Source organism: Mobula hypostoma, chromosome 2, assembly GCF_963921235.1.
Source record: "Mobula hypostoma chromosome 2, sMobHyp1.1, whole genome shotgun sequence".
Classification (NCBI taxonomy): Eukaryota; Metazoa; Chordata; class Chondrichthyes; order Myliobatiformes; family Myliobatidae; genus Mobula; species Mobula hypostoma.
This window is the reverse complement of record NC_086098.1, coordinates 168,687,522-168,708,348: the sequence shown is the minus strand read 5'-3', so window position 1 is coordinate 168,708,348 and position 20,827 is coordinate 168,687,522. Positions and strand designations below refer to the sequence as shown.

At 42.9% G+C, this 20,827-nt stretch overlaps 1 protein-coding gene across 2 annotated transcripts in view; it reads left to right on the top strand.

Moving 5' to 3' along the window:
• The window catches only part of unm_sa1614 (un-named sa1614), a 188,060-nt gene that overhangs the window by 84,481 nt on the left and 82,752 nt on the right, over positions 1-20,827 (top strand). For both annotated transcript variants that reach the window (XM_063041044.1, XM_063041043.1), the window contains 3 exons: positions 2,003-2,088; positions 12,126-12,201; positions 20,627-20,713. In XM_063041044.1, the coding sequence (XP_062897114.1) occupies positions 2,003-2,088; positions 12,126-12,201; positions 20,627-20,713 (249 nt within the window). The remainder of the gene's footprint in view (positions 1-2,002; positions 2,089-12,125; positions 12,202-20,626; positions 20,714-20,827) is intronic.

The window sequence follows — 20,827 nt, the reverse complement described above, 5'->3', positions numbered from 1 at the left end:
TAAAATTGTGGGCTTCATCTCCCTGCTAACTTAAATTAGGTCACTAAGTATTTTGGGATCACATCATGAAAACCACTATTGGACAAAATTCTACTCTTACTAAATATTTTTTCCCATTTTGGACATGCTTATGCAACAGAGAACTGTAATCCAGCTCAACAGGCACATGGTGCAATCTCCCATTCCAGAAAACTTTCAGATATTGTGTTGATACAATATCACCTTGTCTTTGAAGCTTGATACTAGCATCCACATCAATATTTTCTTGTTTATATATTCTGCTCCTTGCATTACCTGTGATTTACAATTTGCCTTGCTCAGCCTGTATTACTAATCCCTCCATGCCACTAACAAGCTTATGTGCAAGAAATCTAATTATTTTTAGTGATGGTGAACAATAGCTGTTTTAATGAGTGCAGTTTGACCACGACTGGTGCAGGTGTTTTTGGAGCCAGTTAAATATTCTGCCTTGTGTCCAGTAGGACCACATGTATCTGTAGACAAGGGAAATTATTTGAGGATTAAATTGCACCTTTTTGAATCTTCATGTAATAATAAACATTTTGCATAATCATGTCAGATACTGTACTTACTATTCTTCACAGATTCTTGGAAGATCATTTCTGTTTCCAGATGCTTTGTATAGGCAGATGTTGGATTTTTCTTCCTTGGATAATTTTTTTTACAAGTTCAATTGTCTTCTGATAACAAATTTTCCTGTACAATTTCATTGTTATTTAAGATTTTCCAGACATCTTAGTGTGACAAATATAACTTTTCACTGCCACATTTACTTTCCTGCCTGAAGATTTAATGTTTCAGTGATTTGACCACTTTTTCCTGTCAACACAAGGCATTTCCATCTACATGCATAATTCTTATCAAATTGTTTATGATTTGTGTTGTATTTTCTAACCACACTGCTGCAAAGGATACCTGGTATTTTTGTTGACAATCAAATTTTCTGGTCTTTTATAATGTACAAATGTGATGTAGATGTGCTGCATTGTAATTTGGACTTCTTAGTTATGGTAACAGAGTGAGACACGGTTCCTAAAAATCAAAATTTTGCTACTTGATCTGCCTCATCAATTGAATTTAGTGAAAGAATGCTACAGATTTTGTTGAGTTCCTCAGATATATCCAGCTTGTAAGAACTGCAAAACAGCCATCAAACACATCATTAATTTATTGACAAGAGAAAATCTGCAGATGCTGGAAATCCAGACAGCACACATAAAATAATGGAGGAACTCAGCAGGCCAGGCAGCATCTATGGAAAAAGTACAGTTGACGTTTAGGGCCAAGACCCTTCAGCAGGACTGGAGAAAGAAAGATGAGGGGTCAGAGTTAGAAGGGAGGGAGGAGGAAACACAAGGTAGGTGAAATCCGGAAAGGGGGGAGTGAAGTAAAGGATTGGTGAGAGAGATACAAGGCTGCGGAAGGGGAAATCTAATAGGATAGAAGGCCATGGAAGAAAGAAAAAGGAGGAGGAGCACCAGAGGGAGGCAATGGGCAGGCAAGGAAGTAAGGTGAAAGAGGGAAAAGGGGATGGAGAATGGTGAAGGGCGGAGGTAATTACTGAAAGGTTGAGAAATCAATGTTCATGCCATCAGGTCGGAGGCTATCCAGACAGAATATAAGATGTTACTCCTCTAGCCTGAGTGTGGCCTCATCCCGACAGTAGAGGAGGCTAAGAATGGACATGTTGGAATGGGAATGGGAAGTGGAATTAAAATGGGTGGCCACTGGGAGATCCCAATTTTTCCGGCAGACAGAGTGTAGTTCCTCAGTAAGTCTCATCGATATACAAGAGGCCATACCGGGAGCAGCAGATACAATAGATGACCCCAACAGACTCACAGGTGAAGTGTTGCCTCACCTAGAAGGACTGTCTGGGGCACACCAGGAGCACCAGATACAATAGATAACCCCAATAGATTCTGGTGGGGGTGAAGGACACATAATTGATGAATTGTTTTTGTTTTTGGTTTATCTTCAGTATCTAATAAAAGTGAATGAGATAAAGACGAAGAAAGGCGTGGACTTACTGCAGAACTTCACCAACTATTGCCATGCACAGTTCATGTAAGATTCATCTGTTTTTTATTTTCATGAATTTATCTTTTTCATTGGTGCATTTTAATTGCAAATTTAGGCTACTGCTGCAATTGTATTGTCTAGAGAGATAGAGACGTGTGTGGGTCAGAAATGAGACAAATCTGAGTTTCTGATGGGTATTAACTAGCGTATTTCTATTATAGTTATCCTTGTTATCAAGGTAGGCCCAAGGATGGTTAGTTCAGAAAAAGAAAATTTGAGGCGGCAGGTAGCAATGAACATAACGCTGTTACAGTGTCAGCGACCCGAGTTCAATTCCCACCGCTGTCTGTAAGGAACTTTTACATTGTATCCATGACCATGTGGGTTTCCTCCCACAGTCCAAAGACATGCAGGTTAGTAGGTTAATTGGTCACATGGGTGTAATTGGCCAATGCAGACTCTTTGGGCCAGGAGAGCCTGTCACCATGCTGTATCTCTAAATAAAATAAATAAAATAATTGAACAGCATTTTGTAGGTTTGGTAGAGTTCACGGCTGCTTCTTCGGGGCTGAGAATTGAGGCACAATGCGGCAAACCTTGCAATAGGAAAATTCATGCTGACATAATATCCTACCTCCCTGTCAGACTACCTGGACAATACAAAAGCCAGTGTCAGGATGCTGTTCATTGACTATGGCTCTGCGTTTAATGCCATCATTCCTGCAATCCTGATCGATAAGTTACAGAGCCTGGGCCTCTGTAGCTCCCTTGGCAATTGGATCCACGACTTCCTAACTGGAAGACCATAATCTAATATGTAAATTGTGTATAAGATGATGAGAAGCATTGATCATGTGGATAGCCAGAGGCTTTTTCCCAGTGCTGAAATGGCTAACACAAGGGGGCATAATTTTTAGGTGCTTGGAAGTAGGTACAAGGGGAATGTCAGAGGTAAGCTTTTTCACAGAGAGTGGTGGGTGTGTGGAATGTGCTGCCAGTGACAGAAGTAGAGGCGGATACAATAGGGTCTTTTAAGAGACTCTTAGATAGGTACATGGAACTTAAAAAAACATAGAGGGCTATGTGGTAGGGTAATTCTAGGCAGTTTCTAGAGCAGGTTACATGGTTGGCACAACATTGTGGGATGAAGGGCCTGTAATGTAATGTAGATTTCTATGATTCTATGAATCTGCAGATTGACGATAATCTCTCCTCCTCGCTGATGATCAACATTGTCGATCCTCGGGTGTGTGCGTAGCCCACTGCTCTACTCTCTCTATACCCATCATTGTGGGCATAGCTCGAATATCATCTATAAATTTGTTGATGATACAACCATTGATAGTAGAATCTCAGATGGAGATGAGAGGGTATACAAGAGTGAGACATGCCAGCTAGTTGAGTGGTGTCACAGCAACAACCTTGCACTCAATGTCCTCATTGAGGGATCAGAACTGAAGAGGGTGAGCAATTTCAAGTTTCGGGGTGTCAACCTGGTCCCAACATGTCGATACAGCTATAAAGAAGGCAAGACAGCGGCTATATTTCATTAGGAGTTGGAAGAGATTTTTCAACTAAACACTTGAAAACCTATAGATGTACTATGGAGAGCATTCTGACAGAGTGCATCACTGTCTGGTATTTGGGGTGGGGAGGGGTGCTACTGCACAGGACCAAAACAAGCTGCAGAAAGTTGTAAAATTAGTCAGCTCCATCTTGGGTACTAGCCTCCGTAGTACCCAAGACATTTTCAAGGAGTGGTACTTCAGAAAGGCGACGTCCATTATAAAAGACCCCCATCACCCAGGGCATGCCTTCTTCTCATTGTTACCCTCAGGAAGGAGGTACAGAACAGGAGGAACACTTTCTTCCCCTCTGCCAAATGATTCCTAAATGGACATTGAACTCATGAATACTACCCACCTTTTTAAATATATTTTACTGTTTTTGCACTATTTTTTCTATTTAAGGTACATATATATGTAAGACTCGCTTTGCCTAGTGGCATGATCTCTGACCAAACTTTAGCACTCTTGCTTGGGTGGATGCTGCGTGTTGTGTCCCCTGTGTAACACCAGTACCCCGAAATAATATTCAGTCCACAATGTGCGGTTAAACGATTAAGATTTTATATTTAAGTATGGGGTTAGTAGAGAAACAAAAGAAAAGGAAAACAAATAAAAGGCGTCAATAATCTCATCAACACGTCCAGTGCACAAACGTTGGAGCTCACAGATTCCCTTTCGCTGATCCTCCTCCGCTCGTTGTCGACCCCTGGGTTCCTGCTCCGAGCCCAGGCCCAGTGGGTCCAGCAACTGTCTCCTCAAGCTACGTCTCCTCTCTTCATCCTCTTCGCGCCTTCTCCCCCAAGCCTGCGTAAACTAACAGCTTTCACACAGAGAGAAAGAATAATATCTATCCCAATTGGTTAGCAAATGAATACAAGTCCCGTATCACTAATTATAACCCAAACATGCTACTACAGAGAACATTACCTCATCAGTTAACATTACAGAGAAGCCATTTCATTACTAGCCTTAGCAAATAACATGAAAGAAGAAACCCTTACACTATCCCCACCAAATTTAGTCATGTCCTCATGACTTCTACATAACTGGCCAACCTTTCCTGCAGACACAAAAACCCAATCCAGGTACAAACAGTGATATTGCTGCCCAAACAGTAGACCTTATGCCCTGTTCCCCAGGCGCTACATAGTCCAACCTGTCTGGGAGTTTCCTACACTACTGAGGATACCTCGGGTCTGCTTGCCAAATCCTCTCTTAATCTTTCACTCATGTGCCCACTGCAACTCAGAGCCTCCTGTCCTGTGTGCAGGCACCCCTGTCTCTACTTCAGGGTCCTGCAGTAACCCAGGTTGCCCACAGCTAGCCGCCCCCCCCCCCAACCTGACTCAGTGGGAGAAGGGCCATGAGTCTCTTCATCCAACAAGGGGAAGTTAGCGAAAGGCAGCATGTACCACACCTCCATCTCATCATCCGTCAAATCCGTATTCTTCCCCTTTTCCTCGATTTGTAGCTGCTGGTTGGTTCTCTCCACACTGGAGCACTTGGCATGGACTGCTTCTGCAGCGTCTTCAGCCTCCAGTAATCGAGACGACGGCTTCTTCTTGGAGTCCTCCAACTCTTGCCACAGTCTCAGCAGTTCTGACTCGCGCCTCTTGGCCATCTCAATCGGGGACGCAGTTACGCCACCAGCTTCTTCCACCCCAACCTGAAAAGCAGCAGTTAAAGAATGTTCGGCCTCCAGTTTAGTGGTCACTGAACTTATCTCCAGCTTTTTTTGCCTAATGACTTCTTCCAGGTCAACTTTCAGTTTTTCTACTTCATTTAAACTGTCGATGGTCATCTTCAGGTTCCCTTCAAGCTTCGCTTCCCTCTTCCAAGATCTGTCCGCAATTGCTTCACCTCCTCGGAAGTATAGTTAAACCCCCCTCTCTGGGCCCTCGGTTTTCTGTTGGCCTTAGTCAGACAGCTGTCTTTGTCTTCCCCAACTTGCAAGTCTTCCAACTGGTTCTGGATCACTTTCTCCATTCTCTGCTGGGAATTCTGTCTTTCTGTCTCCACTTCAAACTTGATCCCGTAGAGACAGTCACTCACGAGCTGCAACCTTCGCCAGACCTGGCACGTGTCCAGAGAAAGCTTTAACTCTTTAGTTCTCAGCCGCTCCTGCAACAGCCTAGCTTCGTGTTCTTCTGAGGCAGATCCAAATACTAGGAGATCATCCAAATACACCAAAACTCCAAACAATTCCACATCCCCCACCGTCTTCCTCATGCCCCGCTGGCAAGTTGCAAGGGCTCCAGATATGCCCTGGGGCATCTTTTCGGACTGGAAGACTCCCAGGGGACTTATAACGGCCGTCTTCTCCTTGTCAGCCTCATTCATCGGGATCTGGCAACATCCACTCCTCAGATCCCACACATTAAACCACTTTGCACCACTCAGACAGACCAATGTGATTTCAACCCTTGGGACTGCATACTAGTCAGGGACTGTGTGTCTGTTCAGGGTCCTATAACCCACACACACGCTGCCTGCGTCCTCCAGGTCTACAGGGCCCGTCGCCGCAACCTCTCTCTCACTGAGGTGTCTTCAGCGGTCAATTCCCCCGCCCCCCGTGTTTCGTCAGAGCATTCACTAAGAGGGTCTCACCCTGGGCCGAACCACCATCGGCTCTTGTTCAAATCTGGTACCGACCCAAAGCTGCTACGTACGTCCTCACAAGCGGCTCGAAATACTGGGTGCACAGACAGTGCCCCCAAACAGCTCTCACCCGCCTCCTCCTGGCAGGCCCCCATGCACCTCCTCACCAGCGGGGTGTTGGTCCCCTCAAGAATCGAAATGCTGCTCATCTCAACATTGTCTGGACACATCAGCACTAATGATTCACGAACTTCAGACACCCCCACCTTGGCCTCCGAGAACTCCAGTTTCACTGACCAATAATCATCCTCTGGATAATTCCCAGCACTGATATTCCGAATTTCCAGTGCCCAGGGTGGTTTCAAGGGTAAATGCTTCAAATACCGGTTGTAAAACGAACTGTACAACAACTTGACCTGCGCCCCGGTGTCGAGGATAGCCTTAGCATAGCTTCCCTCCATCCGTAATAACACACTGAAGCATAGTCCCACTAAGCCCTCAGAAATAGGGTCTTTTCCTCCCTGGAGTTCCTTGGTACATTGCTGGGAATGTGTTCCCCCAGAGACCCCAAGCCGTTCCCCCATTGGGACTCCATTAAGTTTCCCGACACCTCTCTGATCAGCTGAACAACTGAGGGAGGGGCTGATCCCCTTAAATGATCCCCCTGGCACTGCAAGCAATTTAGCTGCAGCCCCCCCCAGCCAGAGAAGATACACTGAAAGCTTTCCCCCAATGTCCTGACACAAGTATGGAAAGCCCCCCAGGTGCTGTATGTTACTTCCAGTCGAATCAAATGCATTTTCCCACACTTTCAGATAACTGGCAGCTGTCACTACGGGGTAATTGAACCTTACAGTTCTAACACCATCAGCAGCCCACCTACTCAAACTTACAACCAATCCCTGTTGTTTTCCCTCAACCCAGCACTGCCATTCATCTAACAAATGAGGGATCTGTTCCGCCCACACCTCGTATGCCTCCACCCCTTCAGGGGTGGGCATTATTCCAAAGGAAAAGCCGAGTCGGCCATAATGGGAACATCTATTCACCAGAGAAACAAAGGCGGACACTACCCCAGAATTCTCACTCTCCACTGGGGGACGAGGGCTGATTAAACATTCCAACTCCACACACTCTTCTTCCTCCCTCCTGACAGTATGGACAGCCCCTGGCCCCGCCTCGCCTGGGGCACCAGTAGACACTGGCAATCCCACCTGCGTGCTGTCAGCGCTAGCCCATGCTAAAGCAAGGTCTGAGCCCCCCATTTTATCAACTATTTGTGCTACGATCTCAAACTCGCCATCAGCTTTAACCATACTCAAAAATCGAATTAACAATTCATCCCTGGTACGAATATCCACTCCACTCAGCCTGTTACTAACCCCAATCCCACAGAGGCACACATGTCTAACCGCAGTCCCACAGAGGCACACCAGCACTGATTTAAACGGGATAAACACACAGCACCCTATGAAAATCCATATCCCGGATGAGCCCCCACATTGTAAGACTCGCTTTGCCCAGTGGCATGATTTCGGGGGTGGCGCTTCCTCCCCGACCAAACTTTAGCACTCTCATTTGGGTGGATGCAGCGGGTTGTGTCCCCTGTGTAACATCAGTACCTCGAAATAACACTCAGTCCACAATGTGCGATTAAACGATTAAGATTTTATATTTAAGTATGGGGTTAGTAGAGAAACAAAAGAAAAGAAAAACAAATAAAAGGTGCCAATAATCTCATCGACATGTCCAGTGCACGACGTTGGAGCTCATGGATTTCCTTTCGCTGATCCTCCTTTGCTTGTCGTCAACCCCTGGGCTCCCGCCCCAAGCCCAGGCCCAGCGGGTCCAGCAACCGTCTCCTCAAGCCATGTCTCTTCTCTTCATCCTCTTCATGCCTTCTCCCTCAAGCCCATGCAAACCAACAGCTTTCACACAGACAGAAAATAATATCTATCCCAATTGGTTAGCAAATGAATACAAGTCCCGTTATCACTAATTATAACCCAAACATGCTGCTACAGAGAACATTACCTCATCAGTTAACATTACAGAGAAGCCATTTCATTATTAGCCTTAGCAAGTAATATGAAAGAAGAAACCCTTTTTAAAATATATATATATATATATATATATATATATAAATAAATAAAAACTCTAATTGATTTCCTTTTTTTTGTCTTTCTATATTATCATGTGTTGCATTGAACTGCTGCTGCTAAGTTAACAAATTTCAGGACACATGTTGGTGATAATAAACCTGTTTCTGATTCTGTCTGATTTGGTGGAGTTAAATAAATGTCACTGCCAACAAAGCAAATGATTCAAAATTGTTCGATAAGAAGTAGGTGAGGTAACTTAGGAGATGCGAAATGATTTAAATTATTCAAATAAGGCTGATAACGTTCATTGATGTGAAAGTTTACATACAAGTTGAATGTCACATTTTCTCTTCCCATTTAAAATAAATGGTATACTACTACACAAGCAAACCTATAATCATTTCGGAGAGTAATCAGATAACTCTTGTGTCAGCTGTAGTGGTTCTGGTAAAGCTATATGACATTGCAAAGTTACCTCTTGGTCAAAGACTTGGATAAGAGCTAGAAGGGGTTATTTATTGCTTTATTTATTTATTTATTGACATAGAGTGCAGAAAAGGTCTTCTGGACCTTCGAGCCACACCACCTAACTACCCTTCAAGTTAATCCTAGCCTAATCACAGGACAATTTATAATGAGCGACTAACTCACCAACCAGTACGTCTTTGGACTGTGGGAGGAAACCAGAGCACCTTGAGGAAGCCCACGCGGTCATGGAGAGAATGTACAAACTTCTTACAGACAGCAGTGGGAATTGAACCTGGGTCGCCTGTACTTGATTTCATTAGCTGAAGTAGTTCAGCACAATATCATGCACTATAGGCCTTAAGCTCACGAGAAGTGTTCTTTTACACTTAGGACGTAGAACAGCACAGCACAGCTCACAACAGTCCTGTGTTTTACTGTTCTGTGTTCTTCATGCTGGAGGCAACATTGATCTACCATTAACAGTGTAATATGAGATCATTTAGGTTTGCCAGCCCAGCCAAGAGTGCTGACCCTAATCAAATGGAATAATAGACCATTTTTGTATCATCTGAAAGCTAGAAATACCTGTTGGTACTCTCAGAAATTTTAATTAAATGTTTTATAGTTAAATGATTTCAACGGGTTAAAATACAATATTGATTAGTCTGTGACTTGCCTGGTTAACACTTCACCTTACTCTCCCAAGTAATGTCTGCGAGGCAGAATGCTCAAAGGCCTGCTGCCAAAGCGGAATCTCATTAGATATGAGTGATTGAGAGCTGGGTCTATAATATTGTCAACCTGAATCTGTGCCAGAGTATTATACATACTAATCTGCAGCTGGAGGCTGCTGAAAGGCATGTAAGACGGAGAAATCTATGTTTCATTGTCTATTCCATTGACACTTTCTTGCTACTATGAATGCTGCTGATATTAGAGTATCCATTAAATTTTACTGTTGAAAGCGAGCAGACTGTCGCATTAATACTGGGGTTGGGATTGTTCAGCTCCATCAATATTCCTCGAAACCAAATTTCAACGTTTCTCTTGTGCTATGTAAGCAGTGTACTTAGTCTCATTGCCATTTTTTAAAATTTAGAGATGCAGTGTACTAACAAGCCCTTCCGGCCCAATGACTCTATGTCAGCCAATTATATCTATGTAACCATTTAATCTACTAAACCCGTAAGCCTTTGTAACGTGATAGGAAACTGAGGCACCCAGAGAAAACCCACATGATCAGGGGGAGGATATGCAAACTTCATAAAGGAGAGCAACAGAAATTGAACCTGGGTTGCTGGCACTATAATGACATTACATTACACTACCATGCCACCCCAAAATCATAGGTCACTAAAAATTACATTTCTTTCAGAAATTGTTATTGAGGTTTCCTCCCTTTAATTGTTAAAGTGAAAGCCGACACAATTATGCAGGCATTTGTATCTCATCTTCAGCCAGATGGGGCTCGTCAGCTGTGGTTGGCAGCTCATCTAGGAGAAGGAAAGCTCTGATCTCAAACCTCCTCTGCCCTGCGGGTTATACTCATTCATGGGGAAGGCTTTGGGATTAAACTCCAAGGAAAAATCTGGAGATGGAGTTCCTAAGGCAGTCCTATGTAGAATTCAACAATTCCTGCAATGCCACTGGTGCCAAACTGTATTGATCTCTGCCGTTCCTTTGGATTATCAACTGCATGGAGAGGGGAATCCTGCTGTATAAACAGCACCTTGCTCTCCATATCGTACTACACTGGCTTGTGTATCATATATTCAGTTAGAACACAACATCCATAGTCGACCACGACCATCGGAGGATTTCAAAATGTACCTCATCTCTGTGTGGACTGAGAAATTGAATAATGCTATTTAGTTACTGTGTCCAGAGCAACCTCTGGTTGAAGTAAAGTAGTGGAATTGGGGTACGGGGGGGTGGTGGGGTTGAAATTTGCAGAGAGCACTAACAGCAATAGACAGTGATGGTTAAAGCCTGATTTATACTTCTGCGTCAACTCGATGCCGTAACCTACGCAAGTGACCAATGAGCGTTGTGAGCATTTATGCTTGTGTGTTGGTGTGTCTGTGTTGCTCTGCAATTCGGGCACGTTGCGCATGCACACACCCCTGCCCGCGCAAGGCTTCATGGTCAAGGTAGTCTTTCTTGGGGTAAACAAGTTTAAAGCGAGCATCATTTTTCATAAAAGCGAAATGTGTCCTCCATAATTTTGGAGGTCTGTAAAGCTTTATGGAAAGCATTGCAGCCAGAGTTCCTTCCCTGCCCTTCAGTCGGCCAGTGGGAAGCTATTGCAGTGTAAGAGGAAATGCAATGCTACCAAGCGGACCAATCACAGTCGTTGCGGTCTGCGTTGCTGCGACATGCAGTTACATTTTGGGAGAGGTGCGTGTCAGGCTCTGGCGTAGGGATCCGCCTCGGCTCTGCGTAGGGGTTGCGGTGAAGCAGTACTTACGGCGTCAAGTTGACACAGAAGTATAAATCAGGCTTTAATCCCTCCTCAAGTTAATCTGCATTACAGATAACACAGCCACTGTCATGGTAGCATAAAAGCCTCAGATTAAGGCATAGTACAGATGGTTTGAACTGTTCTCAGAGCTATTGGTGTTAAACATTTTTATACATTAAAATGACTGGTCAGGATTTAGAAAACATAAACTATGTTCCAGTGACACACTTTAGATCATTCATGATTTAGTATGAGATGTTCCTTGGTTTAGTATAAAATATAAATGTATAGTTATTAATTATGGGACTGTGTTCCAATTATTATTGTTAGGTAATTGACTAGTGTCATGTACATTGATGATATTATTATGTCTACGTTATCTATTAAATATGCTGAAACATACCAGGTAAGTTTAAAATAGGCATATGGACATAATGAAGCTAATTGATAAAATATAAACTATTAACTATAAACATAATAAAGTAGTAACATGTCCCCAGTCGTGTGCTAAACATGTTCAGTGGTCTGTTCATATTGAACACACTTTGAAAATTTAGTTTTATTGACTTCCTGTGTAGTTGTAATCATATCAGCGCACACAAAATGCTGGAGGACCGTGATCCCTGTTGCTGACCTCAACGGCTCTAACAATCTAGAAGAGACAGAGTTCCTCCAACATTTTGTATGTGTTGTTTGGATTTCCAGCATCTGCAGATTTTCTCCTGGTTGTAGTCATATGTTCAGCGTGTGCATCTGAAGACAGAATTCTACCCTGGAAGTCTGCTGCTGTTGGAAATTGAACAGATGTATGTAATATTGGAAAGCTTAATGAGCTGGGTCTAAACTGCAAAAATAATGATGGAATTTTACTATAATTCATTGCAGTTTCTTTCAAGAAGGCTTGAAAACAGCTGAAAAGATCAGGCATTACATTGAATTGATTGCCGCAGATTTACAGAATGTAAGTACAACACAAATTTTTCTGAGCCCTTATAATGTGGTCAGCCAGCTTTTATTTTTTGCAAGATATTCTACCTTTAAATTGATCCTGTTTAATTAAAGATGTTATTTTTGGCTTCCATGGAATGGACAGAACAGTATGCTAAGCGAAATCAGGAAAAATACAACCATCTTTTATGAAGTTTTATGAACCCCCCCCCATCCCCTTGGAAGTTTACATTCTTTATTGTTTTACAACATTGAATTGCAATGGATTTAATTTGGATTTTTTGACACTGATCAACAGAAAAAGACTCTTATTGTGTCAAAGTGAAAACTGGTCTCTACCAAGTAATCTAAATAAATTACAGATATAAAAAAACAAAATAATTGATTGCATAAGTATTCACCTCCTTTAATATGACACAGCAAATCATCACCAGTACAGCCAATTGGTTTTAGAGGTCAGCCAATTAGTTAAATAAAGATCTGTTTTTGGAGACCTGGGTGCAGTCAAGGTGTTTGAATTGATTGTAGTAAAAATACACCTGTATCTGGAAGGTCCAACTGGCTGATAAGTCAGTACTCTGTCAAAAACTAAACAAAGCATCTCTGCAAAATGGTTATGGAAAAGCACAAGTCAAGAGATGGATACAAGAAAATTTCCAAGTCGCTGAATATCCCTTGGACTACAGAAATGGAAAGAATATGGTACAGCTGTAAATCTGCCTAGACCAGGCCGTCCTCAAAAACTAAGTGACCGTGCAAGAGGAGACTAGTAATGGGAGGCCACCAAAAGACCTATGACAAATCTGGAGGAGCTAGAAGCTTCAGTGGCTGAGATGAGAGAGACTGCGTATACAACAACTGTCCCCCGAGTGCTTCACCAGTCACAGTCTTATGGAAGAGTGACAAAGAGAAAGCCACTTTTGTAAAACCTCATATGAAATCTCAGCTAGAGTTTTCCAGAAGGCACATGGGAGACTCTGAAGTCAGCTGGAAGAAGTTTCGCTGGTCTGATGAAACCAAAATTGAGCTTTTTGGTCATCAGACTAAGTGCTATGTTTGGTGTACGCCAGACACTACACATAATCAAAAACACACCGTCCCTACTGTGAAGCATGGTGTTGGCTGTGGCTGTATCATGCTGTGGGGATGCAGTGGAAGGCTTGTTAAGGTAGAGGGTAAAACGAATGGAGCAAAATACAGGGAAATCCTGAAGGAAACTGATGCAGTCTGCAAGAGAACTGTGACTTGGGAGAAGATTTGTTTTCCAGCAAGACAATGACTCCAAGCATAAAGCCAAAGCTACCCTGGAATGGCTTAAAACAACAAAGTTAATGTCCTGGAGTGGCCAAGTCAGAGTCTAAACCTCGATTCAATTGAGTATTTGTAGCTGGATTTGAACAGGGTTGTTCACTCAAAATCCCCATGCAATCTGAGCAGTTTTCTAAACAAAAATGAGGAAAGATTGCAGTGTCCAAATGTGCAAAGCTGATGGAGACCTATTCACACAGACTCATGGCTGTAATTGCTGCCAAAAGTGCATCTACTAAATACTGACTTGAAGGGGATGAATACTTATACAATCAATTATTTTGTGTTTTATATTTGTAATTAATTTAGATCATTTTGCAGAGATCTGTTTTTACTTTGACATGAAAGAGTCTTTTCCTGTTGATCAGTGTCAAAATAACCAAATTAAGTCTACTGTGATTCAGTTTTGTAGAACAATAAAATGTGAAAACTTCCAAGGGGGGGGGGGTTGAATACATTTTATAGGCACTGTATATAGGCCAAACACTTTAATTTCGCTTCCCATTCCAATGTGTCCATCCGTGGCCTCCTCTGCCAAGATGCAGCCATCCTCAGGGTGGAGGAGCAATACCTTGTATCCCATCTGGGTACCCTCCAACCTGATGGCATGAATATCGATTTCTCCTTCCAATAAACAAATCCCCTCCCACCACCCCTTCCCCCATTCCCCATTCATCTTTTACTTTTCTCGCCTGCCAATTACTTTCCCCTGGGTCTCATCCTTCTTCTCTTTCTCCAATGGTCTACTCTCCTCTCCTATCAGATTCTATCTTCTCCAGCTCCTGAACTATTTCACCTACCTGGCTTCATCCATCATCTTCTAGCTATCTTGCTTGCCCTCCCCTCACCTTTTTATTCTGCCATCTTCCCCCTTCCATTTCAGTTCTGAAGAAAGGGCTTGGGTCGTAATGTCAATTGTTTATTTCTTTCTGTAGGTGCTATCTGACCTGCTACGTTTTTCCAGTATTTTTCATATGTTGCTTTGATATATAGTACAGGTTCTTGTGAAGGGAGTTAGAATAAACACTTTGGTTTGAAGTTCCCAAATCATATAACTGTTGTTGTAAATAGAACTTACCATCAGGATCTATGTTGAAAAAGCTGACAAAATCAGCGTTCTATCTTTAAGAGCTGTATTCTTACCTTGTGCACATGGCAAGTACTACAAAAATAGCCAAAATGGTCCCAGAATGTTCACTCTCCAGACGGTGGAGTCAAACTGTGGATACAGGCTGTGGACTCATTTTTCATGGGTCCCATGGGCCACATTAAGGGCAGACACAGAGAACAATAGGCAGCAGTGTTTCCTTGTTCGATACTATCTCATTCATCTGTCCTCTTCTTCCACTCCAAGGAAAGGAAAACTTATCTCTCAAGTTTTTCCTCATAACTGAAATGCTCCATCCCAAGCAACATCCTGGTAAATCTCCTTCCAACCTCTCCAGCATGATCATTTCTTTCCTACAGTATGGGGATAGAGACTGCATGCAGTCTCCAGTTGAGGTCTAGCCAATGATCTATCAAGTTGGAGCATCATCTCCCTGGTAATGAAGGCCAGTTTCCCATATGCCTTCTTAACCATGTTTTCAGCCTACACAGTCATCTTCAAGGATCTCGGACTTGTGCACCAAGGTTTCTCTGGACCCTACCATTAGTAGTGTATGTCCTAGCCTTAACAGTACTCCCATATCTCTCCTTTATCTGGCATTCGGATAGGTACTTCAATTAGAGTGCAATAGAGGAATATAGGCATCATGAGGGCACATAGGATTAACAGATTTAGGCACCATGTTTGGATGGGCCAGAAGACGCTGTACATTTCTGTGATTCTGTGACAAATTCCATCTGCCATTTCTTAGCCCATTCCACCGGCAGATTGATACCACTTTGTAGGCAGAGGGATTTAGGAGTCCTCGAGCAAGACTCCCAGAAGGTTAATTTACAGGTTGAATCTGTGGTAAAGAAGGCAAATTCTATGTGGGCATTTATTTCAAGGGGAACAGAATATAAAAGCAATGAGGTAATGCTGAGGATTTATAAGACACTGGTCAGGCCACACTTGGAGTATTGTCAACAGTTTTGGGCCCCATATCTCATTGGAGAGAGTCCAGAGGAGGTTCACAGCGATGATCTGGGAATGAAGGGGTTAACATTTGAGAAACGTTTGGCAGCTTTGAGCCCATACTCACTGGAATTTAGAAGAATGTGGGGGTATCTCATTGAAACCTACTGAATGTTGAAAGGACTAGATAGGGTCGAAGTTTCCTATGGTGGGGGTATCAAGAACTAGAGGGCACAGCCTCAGGGTGATCTTTTAGAACAGAGGTAGAGGATTTTTTTTTTTTAGTCAGAGAGTAGTGAATCTATGGAATGCTCTGTCACAGACTACGGTGGAGGCCAAGTCTGTTGGTATATTTAAGGCAGAAGTTGATAGTTTTTTGATCAGTCAGGGCATCAAAGGATATTGTGAGCAAGTGTATGGGGGTTGAATAGGATCTGGGATCAGTGATAATGGAATGGCGGAGCAGACTCGATGGTCTGAATGGCCTAATTCTGATCCTATGTTTTAAGGTCTTAAAGACTACCCTCCACGCTACAAACAAGTTGACTGATCGTTGTGCCATCTGCATTATGCACACATTGCCACTCTTGTGCTCTATTCTCTCTGTTTTTTCTGTTTTCTTTTTCCTTTACCATTTACCTGAATCCTGTCCATCAGAGATATTTTGTAATTCCACTTGTTCTTACTAATTTCCTTTTTAAGCACTTCTCTACACCTTCCAGTTCTCTCGACCTCTTTACATATTCCTGGATGCCGCTGGACATACTGAGTTCCCGGTGCTTGTTATCCCTGGCCTTTACCTTGATGGGAACATGTTGGCCCTGAATTCTTGGTATTACATCTTTGCATGTTCCCCATTGTGCTAACGTAGACTTGCCTTCAGATAGGTGTTCTAGTTTTATCTTTTGCTAAGTCCTGTCTTATTTTAATGACTTTCCCCATTGTTTTTCCAAACGACTTTGAAATATAAAGAATTAGAAACATAGAAAATATAGAAAACCTACAGCACAATAAAGGCCCTTTGGCCCACAAAGCTGTGCCGAACATGTCCTGACCTTAGAAATTACCTAGGGTTACCCATAGCCCTCTATTTTTTTAAGCTGCATATACCTATCCAGGAGTCTCTTAAAAGACCCTATCGTATTCGCCTCCACCACGGTCGCCTGTAGCCCATTCTGCACCCTCACCACTCTCGACGTAAAAATACTTACCCCTGACATCTCCTCTATATCTACTTCCAAACACCTTAAAACTGTGCCCTCTCGTGCAAGCAATTTCAGCCCTGGGGAAAAGCCTCTGACTATCCACATGATCAATGCCTCTCATCATCTTATACACCACTATCAGGTCACCTCTCATCCTCTGTCGCTCAAAAGAGAAAAGGCCAAGTTCTCTCAACCTATTCTCATAAGACACGCTCCCCAATCCAGGCAACATCCTTGTAAATCTCCTCTGTGCCCTTTCTATGGTTTCCACATCCTTCCTTCTGGTGAGGCAACCAGAACTAAGCACAGTACTCCAAGTGGTTGCTGACCAGGGTCCTATATAACTGCAACATTACCTCTCGGCTCTTAAACTCAATCCCACGATTGATGAAGGTCAATGCACCATATGCCTTCTTAACCACAGAGTCAACCTGTGAAGCAGCTTTGAGTGTCGTATGGACTCAGACCCCAAGATCCCTCTGATCCTCCACACTGCCAAGAGGCTTACCATTAATACTATATTCTGCCATCATATTTGACCTACCAAAATGAACCGCCTCATATTTATCTGGGTTGAACTCCATCTGCCACTTCTCAGCCCAGTTTTACATCCTATCAATGTCCCACTGTAACCTCTGACAGCCCTCCACACTATCCACAACACCCCCAACCTTTGTGTCATCAGCAAATTTACTAACCCATTCCTCCACTTCCTCATCCAGGTCATTTATAAAAATCACAAAGAATAGGGGTCCCGGAACAGATCCCTGAGGCACACCACTAGTCAGCGACCTCCATGCAGAATATGACCCATCTACAACCACTCTTTGCCTTCTGTGGGCAAGCCAGTTCTGGATCCACAAAGTAATGTCTCCTTGCATCCCATGCCTCCTTACATCTACTGCTCTACCTTCATCAATCTGTTTAGTCACATCCTCAAATAATTCAATCAGACTTGTAAGGCACAACCTGCCTTTGACAAAGCCATGCTGACTATTCCGAATCATATTATGCCTCTCCAAATGTTCATAAATCCTGCCTCTCAGGATCTTCTCCATCAACTTACCAACCACTGAAGTAAGACTCACTGGTCTATAATTTCCCGGGCTATCTCTACTCCCTTTCTTGAATAAGGGAACAACATCCGCAACCCTCCAATCCTCCGGAACCTCTCCCGTCCCCATTGATGATGCAAAGATCATCACCAGAGGCTCGGCAATCTCCTCCCTCGCCTCCCACAGTAGCCTGAGGTACATCTCGTCTGGTCCTGGTGACTTATCCAAATTGAAGCTTTCGAAAAGCTCCAGCACATCCTCTTCCTTAACGTCTATATGCTCAAGCTTTTCATTTTGCTGTAAGTCATTCATACAGTTGCCAAGATCATTTTCCACAGTGAATACTAAAGCAAAGTATTTATTAAATACCTCATTAATTCATTCATTAGGGTCACAATCTCCAAAATGCTCTCCCACTGACACACTGTCACTTGACTGGCTACATTCCTCAAGGTAAAGTCAGGTGCTGCTCCTTCCCTTCTTGGCCGGTCTCAAAAATTCTGCCACTGATGAGTTATTTACATTAAGGCACCCTCAGTAGTGTTTGGGAAAATGAAATCCTCTAGTACTGCAACCCTGTTTTTATTTTATCTTTCTTCTATTTGCTGTCATACCTGTCCCTTCTATGAACATTTGATATGCCTTAATGTACAATAACTTGGCCCAAGATTTGGAAAATTGAGTTTATCCAAAATAGTTTTTTTTTGAATGGCATGAATACGATGGACTGAATAGCTTCTGTGCCATATATTTCTATGGTTATTGTAATATTGGGTGGCAGGTGACGTCTCCACCAAAGGAGGTGTAAAGCGCTCCTTCCCTCCACTAGCCTGCAGATCACTCTTGGGCAAGGTGTAGCACCTGCTTCGCCCCCTGATCCCGGGTCACATGAAGCCATGGGAGTAAATAGTGGATGGTCTTTGGAGAAGCTGATGCATATCACAAGCCCTGGTTATGCAACCATTGACGCCAGGCAGGCAATCTCTGAAGTGTATTGATAATGGCTAGGGTGACCCGTCTTGTAAAGACACTGCCCAGAAGTCAATGGCAAACCACTTCTGTAGAAAAACTTGGCAAGGACTATCATGGTCATGGATAAGACAGCGTCACCCATGTCATATGACACTACGCATAATGTTGATGAATGTAATATATCCGTAAGAACTATACATAACTTACAAATTGCCCTCTTGAGATGAAAAATTTTGATAGCCAGAATCATTAACTTGGTTAGTCCCAAGCATGTGCTCAATGTTTGGTATACCCACATCTATCTTTTTACAGCTTTATTTGTGATATTTGACGCAACTGTGCTTTCAGTTTAAGTAGGGCAAAATGTATAAGCATATCTTGAGCACATAATCCAATCTGATACTTGTCAGCACAGTGCTAAGGAATTGTCAAATTGTCAGAATAGTTATTTTATCAGAAAAGTCATTTAACTGAGGCTCCACTTGTTCAGATGAGTCTAAAAGAAGAGCTCTCCCTCAATTAATATTAACAAAATAATATTATATGGTTATTCATGTAATTATTCTTAATGGCATCTTGCTTTGCCCTAATTACATTCCTAGCAGTGAACCTATTGTTTCCATAATTAAGAAGAATGTGAAGACTTGGAAAAAGGGCGCATAAGAGAGTTACTAAAATATTACTGGAATGACTAACTTCAATGAGACTGGAGTTATTGCCCTTTGAGTGTGAGAGAGTAAGAGGAAACTCCACGGAGATGTTTAAAATCATCCATAACTTTGACAGAGGAAGGAAGTAAAATTCTAGCAAAACTGAGCTTGGTAAACAGATGATGCAGTTTTCTGATGATTGAAATGATTATGATTATAAGAACACGCAGTCCCCTTTTATTGTCATTTAGTAATGCATGCATTAAGAAATGATAAAAATGTTTTTCCAGAATGATATCACGAAAACACATGACAAATCGGCTTAAAAACTAACAAAAACCACATAATTATAACATATAGTTACAACAGTGCAAAGCAATACCATAATTTGATAAGAACAGACCATGGCACAGTAAAAGTCTCAGAGTCACTTGAAAGTCCCATCTCACGCAGACGGTAAACCTCCAGCGCCGCCAACTTGCCGATGCAGCATCCTGGAAGCACCCGACCACAGTCCGACTCCGAGTCCGTCCGAAAACTCCGAGCCTCCGACCAGCTCTCCGACACCGTTGCACCGAGCACCATCTCTGCCGAGCGTTTTGACCCCAGCCCCGGCAAAAGGCGATACGCAAAGCCGAGGATTTGGGGCCTTCGTCTCCGGAGACTCTGGATCGCACAGTAGCAGCGGCAGCGAAGCAGGCATTTCAGAAGATTCACCAGATGTTCCTCTGCACTTTCTCACGGCTGTCCCCATCAAATCCGGATTGATGCACGCCCCCCAGTTATATATATCGATATTCATTTGGAATGGCCGCACGCGCTGCGTCGCGTCGCCATCTTCTCCTCCCTCCTTCAGGTAGTGCATTCCAAATGTACACAACATTTGGAATGCACTACCTGAAAAGATGGAGAAATTGCTTAAGGGATCTGAGATCAGTATTTGCAGTTTCTAGCAAGCTAGGAACTGAAACAATGATTAGGCGTAAAGCACAACAAACACAAGGAAGCCCTGGTTTTATTAAGCTATCTTATCTTAGTCTAAGCCATTTAGTGTTGCCAAAGGATAAGCTTTGTTCATGGAGGAGGTGCATGGAATTATTTATAAAGAGTGTGGGATGAGAAGAGCAATTTGCTGATATGCAGTTTCAGTTAAAATATCTGCCTGTCGTGCCTGTCGTTGAACCAGATTAAACAGAACCAGGAAGAGGAAAAGAAGCAGCTGTGTAGTCTTCGAGATCAGCTCAAGCCGTCTCTGCAGTTAGACCAGAAGGAGGTGAGTCAAATTTGTTCTGGGTATTAAATTGTCATGATAATGATTCATTCAGATGCAGTGTACTTGCAGTCTACTTTCTAAATTAAATATAAAGCTTATAAGACATTGAAATGT